The following is a 13,227-nucleotide window of genomic DNA, read 5'->3' as shown; positions in this document are numbered from 1 at the left end:
GGGATAAGGATGGACCAGGAGTTTGGGGTTGGTAGATGCAAACTATTACATTTAGGATGGACAAACAACAAGGTCCTACTGTATAGCACAGGGAACTCTATTCAATCTCTTGGGATAAACCACAATGGAAAAGAATATGAAAAAGAATGTCTATATGTATACAACTGAGTCACTTTGCTGTACAGCAGAGATTGGCACAGCATTGTAAATCACCTATACTTCAATTTGTTAAAAAATGTTAAAAATAAATAATTGAAATCAGGATCTTAAAGTGATAGCAATGTCCCCATATTCACTGCAGCACTATTTGCAATACCTAGTGAAGATACAGAAACAACTGAAATGTCCATGGACAGATGAATGGATACAGAAAATGCGGTATAAACATACAGTAAATATTATTCAGCCTTAAAAAAGAGGGAAATGACACCATTTGCAACAACATGGAAGGCATGCTAAATGAAGTCAGTCAGTCACAAAAGGACAAAAGGACTGCATGATTCCTCTTACATGAAGCATCTAAAATAGTCAAACTTACAGAAGCAGACAATAGAATGGGGATTGCCAGGGTCAGGGGGGAAGGGAAAATGGGGACTTGTTCAATGGGTATAAGTTTTCAGTTATACAAGGTGAATAAGTTCAAAAGATCTCTGTACATCGTAGTGCATATGGTTAACAATTCAGTAGTGCACACTTAAGAATTTGTTAAGAGGGTACATTTCATGCTCAGTGTTCTTACCATAAAAAAAAGGGAGCACAAGGAAATTCTGGAGGTGATGGATATGTTTATTACCTCGATTATGATGGTTTCATAGGTGTATGCATACTCATCAATTTGTATACATTAAATGTGTCCAATCTTTGTTTATGAATATACTTCAACAAACGTATAAAAAAGTTAAAGCTATTGAAAACATTTAAAAAATTAAAATAAAAAATAAAAGGCATCATAATAATTTTTAATTTTATCTTTATTTATGGAGGTAGCTATTATTATGCCCATTTCATTGCTAAGACACTGAGCGCCAAATGGCACAGAATTAGGTAAGTCTCCCAGAGCCACCTGGCAAATAAATGCTGTTTGCAGACCTCCTTATTATTATTTTTTTTTTACAATTCAGTGGTTTTTAGTATGATATTTAGAGTTGTGCAGCCATTACCATCATTTAATTTTAGGACACTTCCAAAAGAAATCCAATACCCATTAGGAATCACTCTCCATTTCCCCCTCCCCTTGACAATTCTAATCTACTTTGTCTCTATTTCCATAGGTTTTTTATATCTCCCTAATGTACTCACATAATTCAATTTTTTAAAAAATCAACTTACAGAGCTTTTTAAGAACACAATGCTGTATAGCTACCAATGGAACTATTTATTTTAATTTGAATAATTCACTTTAAAACTTCAGAGTACAAACCTGGATCCTTTTCCCCTGAATTGTTTGTTATCTTCAACTTTATTCCTCAGGTATTATAATCACTAAATGCAAACAGTTTCTCTGTGAATTCTCTTTGGCAAGAATCCAAATTTTTTACTTTTTTAAAAAAGAACTCTGAAGAGAAAGAATTAGGCAGATAGTTTATGGCTTCTGTATTTCTTATTCTAGATTTAGAAAACTTCCTTATTTGATTCAACATTAGGCACTTGATGAAAAAATAAAATGCGAAAAAGAAAATGTTTCAGATTGTTTTCCTGACATAAGACACCTCACCTAGTTAGTGAGCTGATGGTGTATCTTGTTTCCAAGGTACAATGTAAACTCTCTCAGAAGGGAGATCAAGGCACTCATTCATTACTTCACATCTGCCCTGTACACTGCATTGGTGCTTTATATTTTATTATAGGTCCCAATTATAAGCATGAAATAAGAAAGAAAAACCTAAATTTGTTCTCCAACTTGGGGGAAAATGGTTAAAAATGCTCACTTCTCCCTACAAGTCAGTTTAGCATTTCAATTCATACTTAGTGTCCCAAGGAAGCTATATAAGAAGCACAGTTCCTGCTCTATAAAAATTTATTAGCGTTCCACTGTGATGTCCCAAGATAAAGTCACAAATTATGAGAAGGCCAAATCTACAAAGAACCTTAAAAGACCATCTGGTCCAACCAGCTCTTATTTTCTTGATCTGAAATATGATAAGTTGGAGTTGCCCAAGCAAATCAGCACAAAGCTGCTATTCAGTTTGGGGTACCACTCATTAAACTAACAAATGTACCCTTTACCACATTATGAAAACCCATTGCTGTATGCAAACATTCAGATGTACAAGAAAGATAAGGAATGATGGTTTTTTGGGGTTTAACAAATCATTCAAAGTATTCTAAATAGAAGATCCAATAATGCAGAAAAACATCCTGTAAAGTTAGATTTACCCACAACTTTTCAGGAACAGCTCATAAAACAGGGTATATGTATATTGAAACAAAAGTTGTTAGAAGGGGAACCTATTGCGAGCTTCAGGCTTTGCACCAGCATCTCATTTAATCCTTCAAAACGCTGTGAGGCTGGCAGAGCCATCACCGCCCTTTCACAGCTGAGAGAACAGACTCAGGGAGACCATGTAATTTAGCTAAGGGCTCACAACTGGTTAAAAAATAAATTAAAAAAGGCCCTCAGTTACTAACATAACATATTCTGATGTCATACAGCCTTTGGCAAGGTTTAATTCAATGGCATATTCAACACAAACATTACACTATTATTCTCTGACCTTCATTTCCATGGCTGGCCTGATTTTATCACATTTTTATATTTTTAAACCAATTTCCAAAGTGACCTTCCTTTGAAGTGTACCAGCTGACAGCTGGATACATTTTTTTTTCATTTTCACATCCCTCACCGCCTACTCCAGAGAATGACAAATGAAAGATTTTAATCAACACTTTTTGCACATTAAAATTTCAAGCTCTGTAATCGCAAAAATTAATCCCACAGAGTTTACCTTAAGCAAACTGGTTGCTTCAGAATGACTTAATCAATGTTATCATGAAAATAAAATACATTTCTAGCAGGCACCACAGGAGGAAATGGGTCACCAAAGCCTAAGGGCTGCTCAAGCTAAAAAATAACAGGAAAGTTGAAAAAGGTATTGGGCTAGGAGTTTAGATTCCTGGATTCCACTTCTGGTTCTGCCACTTACAAGTAGTAAGAGACAACCTAACTTCCTGGGACATGTTTCACGTTCAGTAAAACAGAGAATATAATTCTTGACCTATCTTGTTCTGATGGTCAATGGAGATAATGTGCAGATTTAAAAACATGGTGCTAAACAGCACCATAGATATTATTTTATAGGTGGAAAAAGGAAGCCCAGAGAGGCTAAATAACTTGAAAACGTCACACAGCCAGGGGATGACAGAGCCAAAGACGGGAACTCCTGAGATTTTCAGTCCTGAGCTTTTAGAGTCCACCTGTTGCCTTTTCTCTAACAGCTTCTACTCAATGAACTTTGCACATTATTACTCAACATTATTTGCATGCCACCTCAATAAAACTACTCTGGTGTCCCTTTGGGAAGTGTCATAACCATTCTTGATTTATAAAGTTACACCTCAAAATGCAAGCTTCCTGATTTAATATCTTAATGCTGGAAAGGCTATCCCCGGTCAATTGGACCGACCTTCTGCATAAGAATTCGTTCTACTACATCCGCGAGAGGCATGTTGGGCAAAGTACTCATAACCATCTCTAAGGCCAATAAAAGAACTTCTTTGCAGGCCACTTTAAAACAACTGAAACTTTCTTTGCAGCGTGTACCAAATCAGACTGCTTTTTAAGTCCAAGCTTTGCTCACGTTATATATATGGCATTAGCAGGATCGAGAAAAGAGCTGGAGGAACCTTGGGTTCTGCCACGAGCTCCCTGCCGACCTTGGGAAAAAAAACTCTCCAGGCTTCAGTCTCCCAGAGTGTGAAAAGGGGGTGACGACAGCAAACACCCCCAGTGTTCCCCTCGAGGGATGCTAAGAAACTATTGGGCGGGAGAGCGGAAGGTGCGCAGGATGACGGAGCAGCCGACTCAGCCGCGTCCCAAGCAGCCCAGGGCAGACACTGGGCGCAGGCGGTCCCACCCCGGGCCCCGCCCGACTCGGGGGGGACGGCGCGTGGGGGCGCCCCTCCTCCGGCTTCTTTAGTGCGACCGGCGGGGGTCACTTACCGGGCCAGGAGCTCTAGGAAGATCACGTTACTGCAGCAGCCTGCGAAAACCAGGCCCACCGCGAAGGCCGGGCGCATGGCCGGGGCAGGGTAAGGGGAGCAAGCGCGCAGAGGAAGCGCCCGCCTAGACTGCTACCCCAGGAAACCCGGCTGCCGCCTCGCCGCGGCACTGAACATCACCACCGTCCCGCAGTGCTGCTCTCCCGGGGCCGTCGCGGTCTCCCTTTTCCCGGCAGCCGCCACCAACGCTGCCGGCGAGGAGCTGTAGTTAGCTGTCAGCGGGGCCCCATTCATCCGAAGGGGTGTCCGAGTCCGGGCCAGACTACACTTCCCAGAATGCTGCGCGCCCGTACGACCGGCTGCGTCCTAACTCGCCTCTGCCCGGCAGCTCCACCGGAGAGGAGAGAGAGGCGAGGTGCCCGTCATGCCTCGCGCGGTAGCAAGCCGCGGGGCTTGCTGGGAAGTGAAGTTCCAACGCTGTTAACGTTTCTTAAGAGGCCGCCAAGGGCTATGAAAGGGATTCGTCCAGCACTTTCACGATAAACTCACAGCTGACGGCACTAGAGCTACACACCTGTGATTGCTTGGTCGTTGGACGTATTCTAGTATTTGAAAATTCTCCTGAATTGGGAGAAAGTAGAAATTCTCTGAACTTCCTTCTCTACCTTTTGAAAAGAACATCGGACTCGGGAAGTTCTGGGATTGAATCTTGGCTTAGACACTAATCAGCTCGGCTATCTCAGTCAACTGCTTTCTCATCATAGGTAAAGATGGGAACAGTAATGCCCATCTTACCTGGCTGTTGTGAGGATTAAAAGCGATGATCACCTGGGCATCTTGTTAAAATGCAGGTTCTGATTCACTAGACCTGCTGTGGGGCCTGAGGTTCTGCACTTCCAACAAGTTTCCAGGTGTCGGTGATGCTACAGAGCTGTCAACCAAACTTTGAAGAGCACATGCCTATAAACCAGCTGACTCTGGAGACCTTTCCATCCCACCCGTCTCACTGGCTCAGGGACTCTGGGCCAGCCAACCAGCCACCCAGGCTCCTCTTTCCCTATAGCCTACAGTCAGGCTCAAACAAACTTGTCCTTCTCCTTCACTTTAACACTGAATATCTTTAAAGAGTAATCTATATTCACGGTCTCTGCTTTTTACTCTCATCAAAGCCAGGTTATTGAAAGTAGTCTCATTTAGAGCCCTAATGACCTCTTAATTGTCCAAACCAAATACCACAGGCTCACCTTACTTGATCTTGCCACGGCTTTTGACAATGAGAGCTCAATCCTCTTGACATTCTCCTGTCCTTCGGATCATAAGACACGAGCGTCCTGTTTCTCTTTCTACTTCTCTGACTTACCTTTTTCAGTTTTCTTTTTGGGCTTTTCCTCCTCTGCCCACTGAGTTCTCCTAACAGAGCTCCATCATTTGTCCCTCCTCTTGTTTCCCTGAACACTTTCTATTGGTGATCTCATCTCCATAACTTCAACCATCACCATATGTAACTGAGATCTTATGTGTATGTACAGCCCCAATCTCCTGTGTGCCTTAAATCGAAGTTTCCAACTGCTTATTTGACATTTTCACCAATAAATCCTTGTAAACCCCTCAACAACAGCATATACACAGTTCATTATCTACCCTCCCAAATAGGGCCCTTATTTCTACTAAGGACATTATCCACCATCTGTTCTCTTTGGGCAAAAACCTAAAAGATATTCACAGTCTTCCTTGCCTTCCCATCACACATTTATTTTACCTCTACATTCTGTCAATTCTGCCTCACAAGTATCTCTAGATTCCAATCTCTCCTTTCAGTTTACATCGATGTCTACTTATCCTCCTAACATATCTTGGTGCCTTCAGCCTCTTCCCTCTTCAACCCATCCTCCATGCTGTCGCCACACTGTTTCCAAAAACAAACTCAAACTCTTTATGTCACACTGCTATTCCAAGATGTCTGTTCCAATTACTAGTACTGTGTAACAAACCACCCCAAAATGTGGTGATTCAAAATGTAGTATAGAACAAAAAGATTTTCTCTCTCACACACAGTTCTGTATGTTGACAATGTTCGACATACACCTAGTCCGTTCTCCGTTGGAGTTTCGGATGCCATTGTGGTCAGATGCCAGCTAAGGCTGGAGCCTTCCGAAGGCGTGACTGGGCTGATGAATGGCTCTCTCGTCATGGCCTCTCTTAGGCTGTGTTTCCTCACAATATTGTGGACTCAGGTTAGCCAGACTTCTTACAAGATGACTAGCTCCCCCTAGAACAAGCGTTCCAAGAGATCAAGTCAAAAGCTGTAGTGGCCTCAGTGTGTGACACTGACACACAGTGTCACTTGCACCAAATTCTGTTGGTTCCATTGGCCAACCCAGATTCATTGTGGGAGGGGACTAGCAAAGGCATCATCTGTGGGGGGGAGGGGCATCTTTGAAGACTAGCTATACAATGTTTCTTGGCTCCTTGTGTGAAATTCACACTCTGTAGAAGGCATACAAACATGTCACCATCAAGCCTCAGTTTACGTTTGTAATTTCCTCTCCTGCCATTCTTTCCAGTGCTACCTGGACTCCTGCCACATTAAATGCTCTGTTCTCTGAGTTTATAGTGACTTTCAAAATTTGCCTCTGTGCACATGCTGTTCTGCTTGCTCGGAAAACCCTTTTCTTTTTGGCCATCTCCTACTCATCCTTTTATGGCAATGGGGGACACAGGAGTGAGTAGATACTTCTACACTGTACAGGGGGAAGGTCCCTGCTCAGACATCACCTTTCTGTGTGTAGTTTTTCAAAGCACCATTCACGGTTCCCTCCTCTATATCTCTAGCACCCCATCCATACCTAAACCAGTCCATGAATCATATTGTTGTAATTATACATGTTCGTGTTGGTCTCCCCCTTTAGACCATGCCCCTTTGTGAACAGAAACCAAGAATAACTAATTCATCTCTAGATCCTTAGCATTATATACAGTGACTGGTATATAATATGTACATATGCTTTTTGTTGAATGAATGAATGAGTGAGCTTGAGTTCATTATTTGAGTCAAATAATTCACACCTCATAAATTCAATAAATATATAATATTTTTCAGCTTGACTCATTTCTAAAATGTACACATCAAAAATATACTGCTCAATAATTTGCATAAACAATGATATATAACCAATAACCTGGCCAGGAAACAGAACATTACCAGTACCCCAAAAGATCCCTGTGCCCCCTTCAAATCATTAATCCCCTCCAGGAATAACCCCGTTTTTTACTTTCTAGCAACAGAGATTAGTTTTGCCTGGTTTTAGACTTGACATAAATGGAATCATACAGAATATTTTCTTTTGTTTCTGCTTCTTTCACTCAACAATATGTTTGTCAGTTCATATGTGTTGTTGCATGTACTTGTAGTTCATTTATTCTCATTGCTGGATAACATTCCCTTGTATGAATGTACCACAATATATCTCTTCTCCTGGTGATGGACATTTTGGGCATTATGAAGAGTGCAACTATGAAATTTCTTGTACATAACTTTTGGTGAACATAAACACACATTTCTGTTGGATATCAGTGGATTAATCAAGGTCCTTAGTCAAGAAACAGGAGTCATAGAGTAACGAACAAGGAAAGTTTAATATAAAGAATTATTAACAGTAACAGAGGATTAGTTAACATAATGGGTTAAGAAACTCCCAAGATTATAGAAATAGTAACTACAACCTAGGACTGAAGCAGACCACTCAAGGAAGGAACAAATTTGGAAGAGGGCCTTCTCTCTTGCACATTGAGACTCAGGCTTTACTGAAGAGGGCATGGCTATAGCCCACTAGCTAGCAGAGAAGTTCCGTAAGGTGCTGATAAAACTAGCCATGAACCACCCTCTGGGGTCCGGCTGGGGCACCGGCCAAGTCATCGGGTGTTGTACTTTCCAGGAAGCTAGCTGGGGCTCTGGAGAACTTCCTGGTAACCACCTGGAAGGATACCACTGAATTCACTGAGGCGAGTGCCACGGGATGTCCTATGTGCTGGGAAAAAGCACCAGAACCAGGAAGACAAGGCCCCTCCTCTCGCAGTGTTCCTGCAGTGCTGTCATGACAAAGGTCCACACTGTGCCACCTGGCAGAGGGGAAATGTCCAGAGAACCCAGCTCCAGCATCACAAGCAGGGCCGTGAGGGGTGGATTTTGAGCTGGGAGGTTGTAAATCGACAACTGAGACTCCCATGGGGTTGCGGGGGGTGGGGGTTAGGGTCATTTCAACTTCCATATTTTAATTGTTGCATCGTAAAACCAAAGTTACAAAGTGCAGGCAAGGTTTCATCTCCCAGGCTTTTTTCTGCTTTCCCCTCTGAGTTCAAAATTCAAGCATCTTTGAATGAATAGCGACATCTTAGACAGCAGCTGGGCTCAACGTGTTTAAACCTTCGCACAATCCGCTTCCCTTGTGTGGAGGGACCTATTGCTTCGGGAATGTTCATCATCATTGCTCCTGTGTTGTCAGCAGGAAAAAGCTGTCAAGGTTGTCTTAAAAGCCATTTTTGCTTCTAGCTCCAGCCACTCAGACATATTTTGAATCATTTATTAAATCCACTTAACCAAGTTGTTGACAAAAAATTAAGTAAGATGACTCCTGTGGGATACTGCTTGACAAGTGTCCTCAAGTTGACAAGCCTACAGAGATCTGTCACTTGATTTAAAAAAAAAACAAACGTTTTCATATCTATTATGTGAGGATGATTTTCTCCTCTATCACATAAATCTTGAGATGCTTGGCGCTGTGCATGGGGAAGGCACACTATAAATATACGTGAGGTATTATTTATAAAGTCAAATATTTTTGTTACTTGTTTCATAGGTCAGACTCAAGCAATGCCCCAGTGTGTTGATAGATTTATGTAATCTAGCTTCTTCAAGGATGTTATTCAAAGACAGATGACCTTTTTCAGAGTACTGTAGTTAAGGCACATGGAGTTTTGGCCAGGAAGGAAACTTTCTTGACCAGAATGTTAGTGGTATGAGGTCAAGGACTTTGTCTTATTAGCCACAGTACCCTCTACATCTCTATGGCATTTGGCTCATAGCAGATGCTCACTGAGTTTGGATGGAAGGTAGAAAGGAAGGAAGAAAGGAATGGAGGGACAGAGGGTTGGAGGGACAGAGTGAGGGAGAGAGAGAGGGAGGGAGCGAGGGAGAATGAAGGACCTTTAGGAAAACCAGCTCCTATTTAAGAAAATCATATGCAAAACAGGTGAGGGGTTGAAAATGGTACCTGCTATGGTAGAAACTACTAAGCAGGTTAAACACCTGAAGAAATAATCCTGACTGCTCAGGGCTATGGGCGAGCTCCTGATGGCAAGAACTATCTCTACTTGAACTGTGTGCCTCCCAGTTTTCCCCTTCATTGTTGCTGAATTGATGTTTGTTAAATTGTATTATTGAATTGAGGTGGCAAATCTCACTACGAGGAAAAGATACTGTTAAACCACTTTTAGGAAAAAAATGATGTCAGAGAATCAAGTGTTTGCATCAGGTATGACGTTTCTCTAAGTTACTTACTATGCTTCCACCTTCCCCAACCCTAGGATAACTGATAATATTTTAAGAGAATAAAACGAACCCATGGGGTCGTTTCATTTTGATTTTCCTACCCTGGTTCCATCACCTTTTCCCCATCTCAGGCATTAAGCTATGTTACTAACCCACCTGCTGAAACACGCTTTGATCTGCTATTCCCCAGGGGTGAACGTAGCGCATCACAGTAACTGTTTCAGTTTCTAAATGCACAGAGCCCATCTACCCCTCCATCAATTATGTGAGGTAGATGGGGATTATTATTCCTACGAGAAAATCTGAGGGTCAAAATGTTTAAATATATTTGCTAAGGCTCACAAATTTGAATGCATGTGGGACTAGGCAGGTGAGGTCAACATGAAACTGATTTTCAAGGTAAAATGGTGAAACTGACTGCAGAATGTATTGAGTTTTTTTGGGACTCGGAAGGTGTAATCCGTGTCTGGGTACATTCAAATTCAAATTTTTTTAATTTTATTTTTAATTGTGGTAACATGTATATTACAAACAGTTTACCATCTTAACTGTTTTTAAGTGAACAATTCCCTGGTATTAAATACATTTACATTGTTGTGCAACTATCACCACCATCATCCCTAGAGCTTTTTGCATCTTGCAAAACTGAAACTCTGTAGCCATTAAACAATCATTCAGCCTTACTTCCTCCGCCCCCCAGCCCCTGGCAACCACCATTCTAGTTTCTGCTTCTATGAATTTGACTACTCAAGGTACTTCATGGAAATAGAATCACACAGTATTTATCTTTTTATGACAGGCTTATTTCACTTAGCATAATGTCCTCAAGGTTCATCCATGTTGTAGCAGGTGTCAGAATTTCCTTCTCTTTTAAGGGTGAATAATATTCCACTGTCTGTATACACCACAATTTGTTTATCCATTCATTAATTGATGGACACTTGAGTGGCTTCCATCTTCTGGCTGTTGTCAGTAATGCTGCTATGAACATGGGTGTACAAATTTTTCTTTGAGACCCTGCTTTCAGCTCTTTTGGGAATATACTCAGAAGTGGAATTGCTGGGTCAGATGGTAATTCTATGCTTAATTTTTTAAGAAACCATCGTACTATTTTCCACAGTAGCCACACCATTTTCTATTTCTACCAACAGCGCACAAAGATTCCCTGTTTTCTGTCTCCTCGCCAACACTTATTTTCTGGTTTCTTTTCTTTTCTTTCTTTTTTTTTTAAATAGTAGCTATCCTAGTGGGTGTGAGGTGGTATCTCATGGTGTTTTTGATTTGCAAGTCTCTAATGATTAGTGACATTGAGCACCTTTTCGTGTGCTCACCAGCCATTTGTATGTCTGCTTTGGAGAAAGGTGCATTCAAGACCTTCGAATTCACATTTTTAAAGCGTGGAATTTTGAGCCAGGTTCTTTCTGCGGGCTGATGGCTTCTGACCCCAGATCACGTCCCAAGCAACAGAGCCAGGACGAGAAGGAGGCAGTCCTTGCCCAGTCCGCATCTGGCACCTGCTCAATCTGCTCCACCATCGCACCCAAACAGGTTCCCTTTGCGATTGATGACACTTCTTACTTTTTCTTCATTTAAAAAAAATTTTTTGTAGATTTATTTTTGAATTTGTAACACATGCACATCGTACAAAATTCAAAAGGCACAAAGGATACCAGTGTAAAACAATTTCCTTCCCTTTCCTGAACCTCCATCACCCAGCACCCCTACTTTGAGGCTACCATTGTCACTAATGTTTTGTGCATTCTTCCATTTACTACAAAATATGTAGGTTTTTCCTCACTCAGACACTATTTTTTTTTCTTTAATAATACATCTTGGAGAATGTTCCATTTTAGTGTTGTGTTGTTCTTTTTAATGACTGCATAATATTCTATTTATGGATGTACTGCCTTTTATTTCACCAGTTCCCTGTTGTTGGATCTTTAGGTTGTTTCCAATATTTTGCTCTAACAAACAGCACTGCAATGAATATCAATGGCATGTATTTTTGAGTAAACTGAAGAAGTGGACAATTGGTCATGACTTAGCTATGAAACATAGTCCAATTAACTGACTGACTCATGTTTCAGTTTCATGTTTTAGATTGGTACAATTAATAGTACCAAGCTTTTTCAGTGCAGCATTATTTACAATAGTCAAGATATGGAAGTAACCTAAATTCCCATCAATGGATGAAAGAAGATGTTTTATACACACACACACACACACACACACACACACACACACACACACACAGAGGAACACTACTCAGCCGTAAAAGAGAATGAGATCTTGCCATTTTCAACAACATAGATGGACCTTGAGGGTATTATGCTAAGTGAAATAAGTCAGAAAGACAAATACTACATGATTTCACTTACATGTGGAATCTAAAAAAACAAAGCGAAGAAACATACAAAACCAAACCAAACCCAGACTCATAGGTACAGAGAACAGATTGGTGGTTTCTAGAGGGGAGGGAAGTTGGGAGGGTGGTGCAAAATGGGTGAAGGGGATCAAAAAGTACAAGCTTCCAGTTATAAAATAAATGTCACGGGGATGTACAGTACAGCATGGGAATATAGTCAGTAATATTGTAGTAACTTTGTATGATGACATGTGGCAACTAGACTTGTTATGGTGATCATTTCTCAATGTATACAAATGAATCACTATGTTGCACACCTGAAACTAATATAACATTTTATGTCAGTTGTACATCAATAAAAACAAAACAAAACACCAGGATCCAACCCTCAATTTGCATATTCACCTCACCCACCTTACTATATTTAAAACAGTTATTTCATTCATTGTGGATTTTTCTGCATTGATTTTGATTTTTTGAAATATTGCATTAAAATATTACTTTTTACCACAAGAAAAAAATTGAAAAAAAAATAGTGCCAAGCTTTCACAGGACTCCCATACCAAAGGATACTTCTTCCTAAACCCTTTCCCATAACCAGATAGTGAAAAAAACAAAAACAATGTAGATATTTTATCTAATATTTATGTACAAGACAAAATATTATATAGTATGCTTCATACATTGTCTTTAAAACTATGGCCTAACAATAATTCCTCATAGGTATAATATCACTAGGAAATAAATGTTAGTGCCACAAGGGCAAGATTCCAGCTAAGCAAATTTCCAGATAATGCATCAATTTGAGAACTGAAAATTGTACTGAAAAAATTTTTAATGGAAATCTTCATGTTATTCCCTGCTTTATCACATTTAATACAGGGAACATTGACTGTCCTTATCTTGTGCACTGAACATTGTGATTTTGAGCATCCATTATTGCAGTGTGGTGATTCTTACTGAGTCACTGGATGAACCACGGCCTCTGAGCACCCTGATACTAAATGGCCTCCGATTTTCTCCAAGAAACGAACTCTGCCCGATGAAGGCTGATCGATGCTCCTCCAGCGCCCTCTAGTGTCCTGTGCTCACGCTGGTCTATCACTTAACACTGTATTGAAATTGTTTCCTTGCCTATCTTCCCGCGCCACACCGC

General features: G+C 40.8%; 1 protein-coding gene across 5 annotated transcripts in view; it reads right to left on the bottom strand.

Annotated features, from left to right (window-relative positions):
- The window catches only part of SLC35B4 (solute carrier family 35 member B4), a 129,981-nt gene that overhangs the window by 34,591 nt on the left and 82,163 nt on the right, over positions 1 to 13,227 (bottom strand). Inside the window, exon 1 of one of the 5 annotated variants that reach the window (XM_059933347.1) lies at positions 4,160 to 4,523. The exons of the other annotated variants lie outside the window; for them this stretch is intronic. Coding sequence (XP_059789330.1) covers positions 4,160 to 4,236 — 77 coding nt within the window. The 5' untranslated portion in view covers positions 4,237 to 4,523. Of the gene's footprint in view, positions 1 to 4,159; positions 4,524 to 13,227 lie in introns of those variants that run through there. 5 annotated transcript variants of the gene reach the window in all.

This window comes from Balaenoptera ricei, chromosome 9, assembly GCF_028023285.1.
Source record: "Balaenoptera ricei isolate mBalRic1 chromosome 9, mBalRic1.hap2, whole genome shotgun sequence".
Taxonomy (NCBI): Eukaryota; Metazoa; Chordata; class Mammalia; order Artiodactyla; family Balaenopteridae; genus Balaenoptera; species Balaenoptera ricei.
Note: the sequence above shows the minus strand (reverse complement) of the source record. Positions and strands in the feature narration are given on the sequence as shown.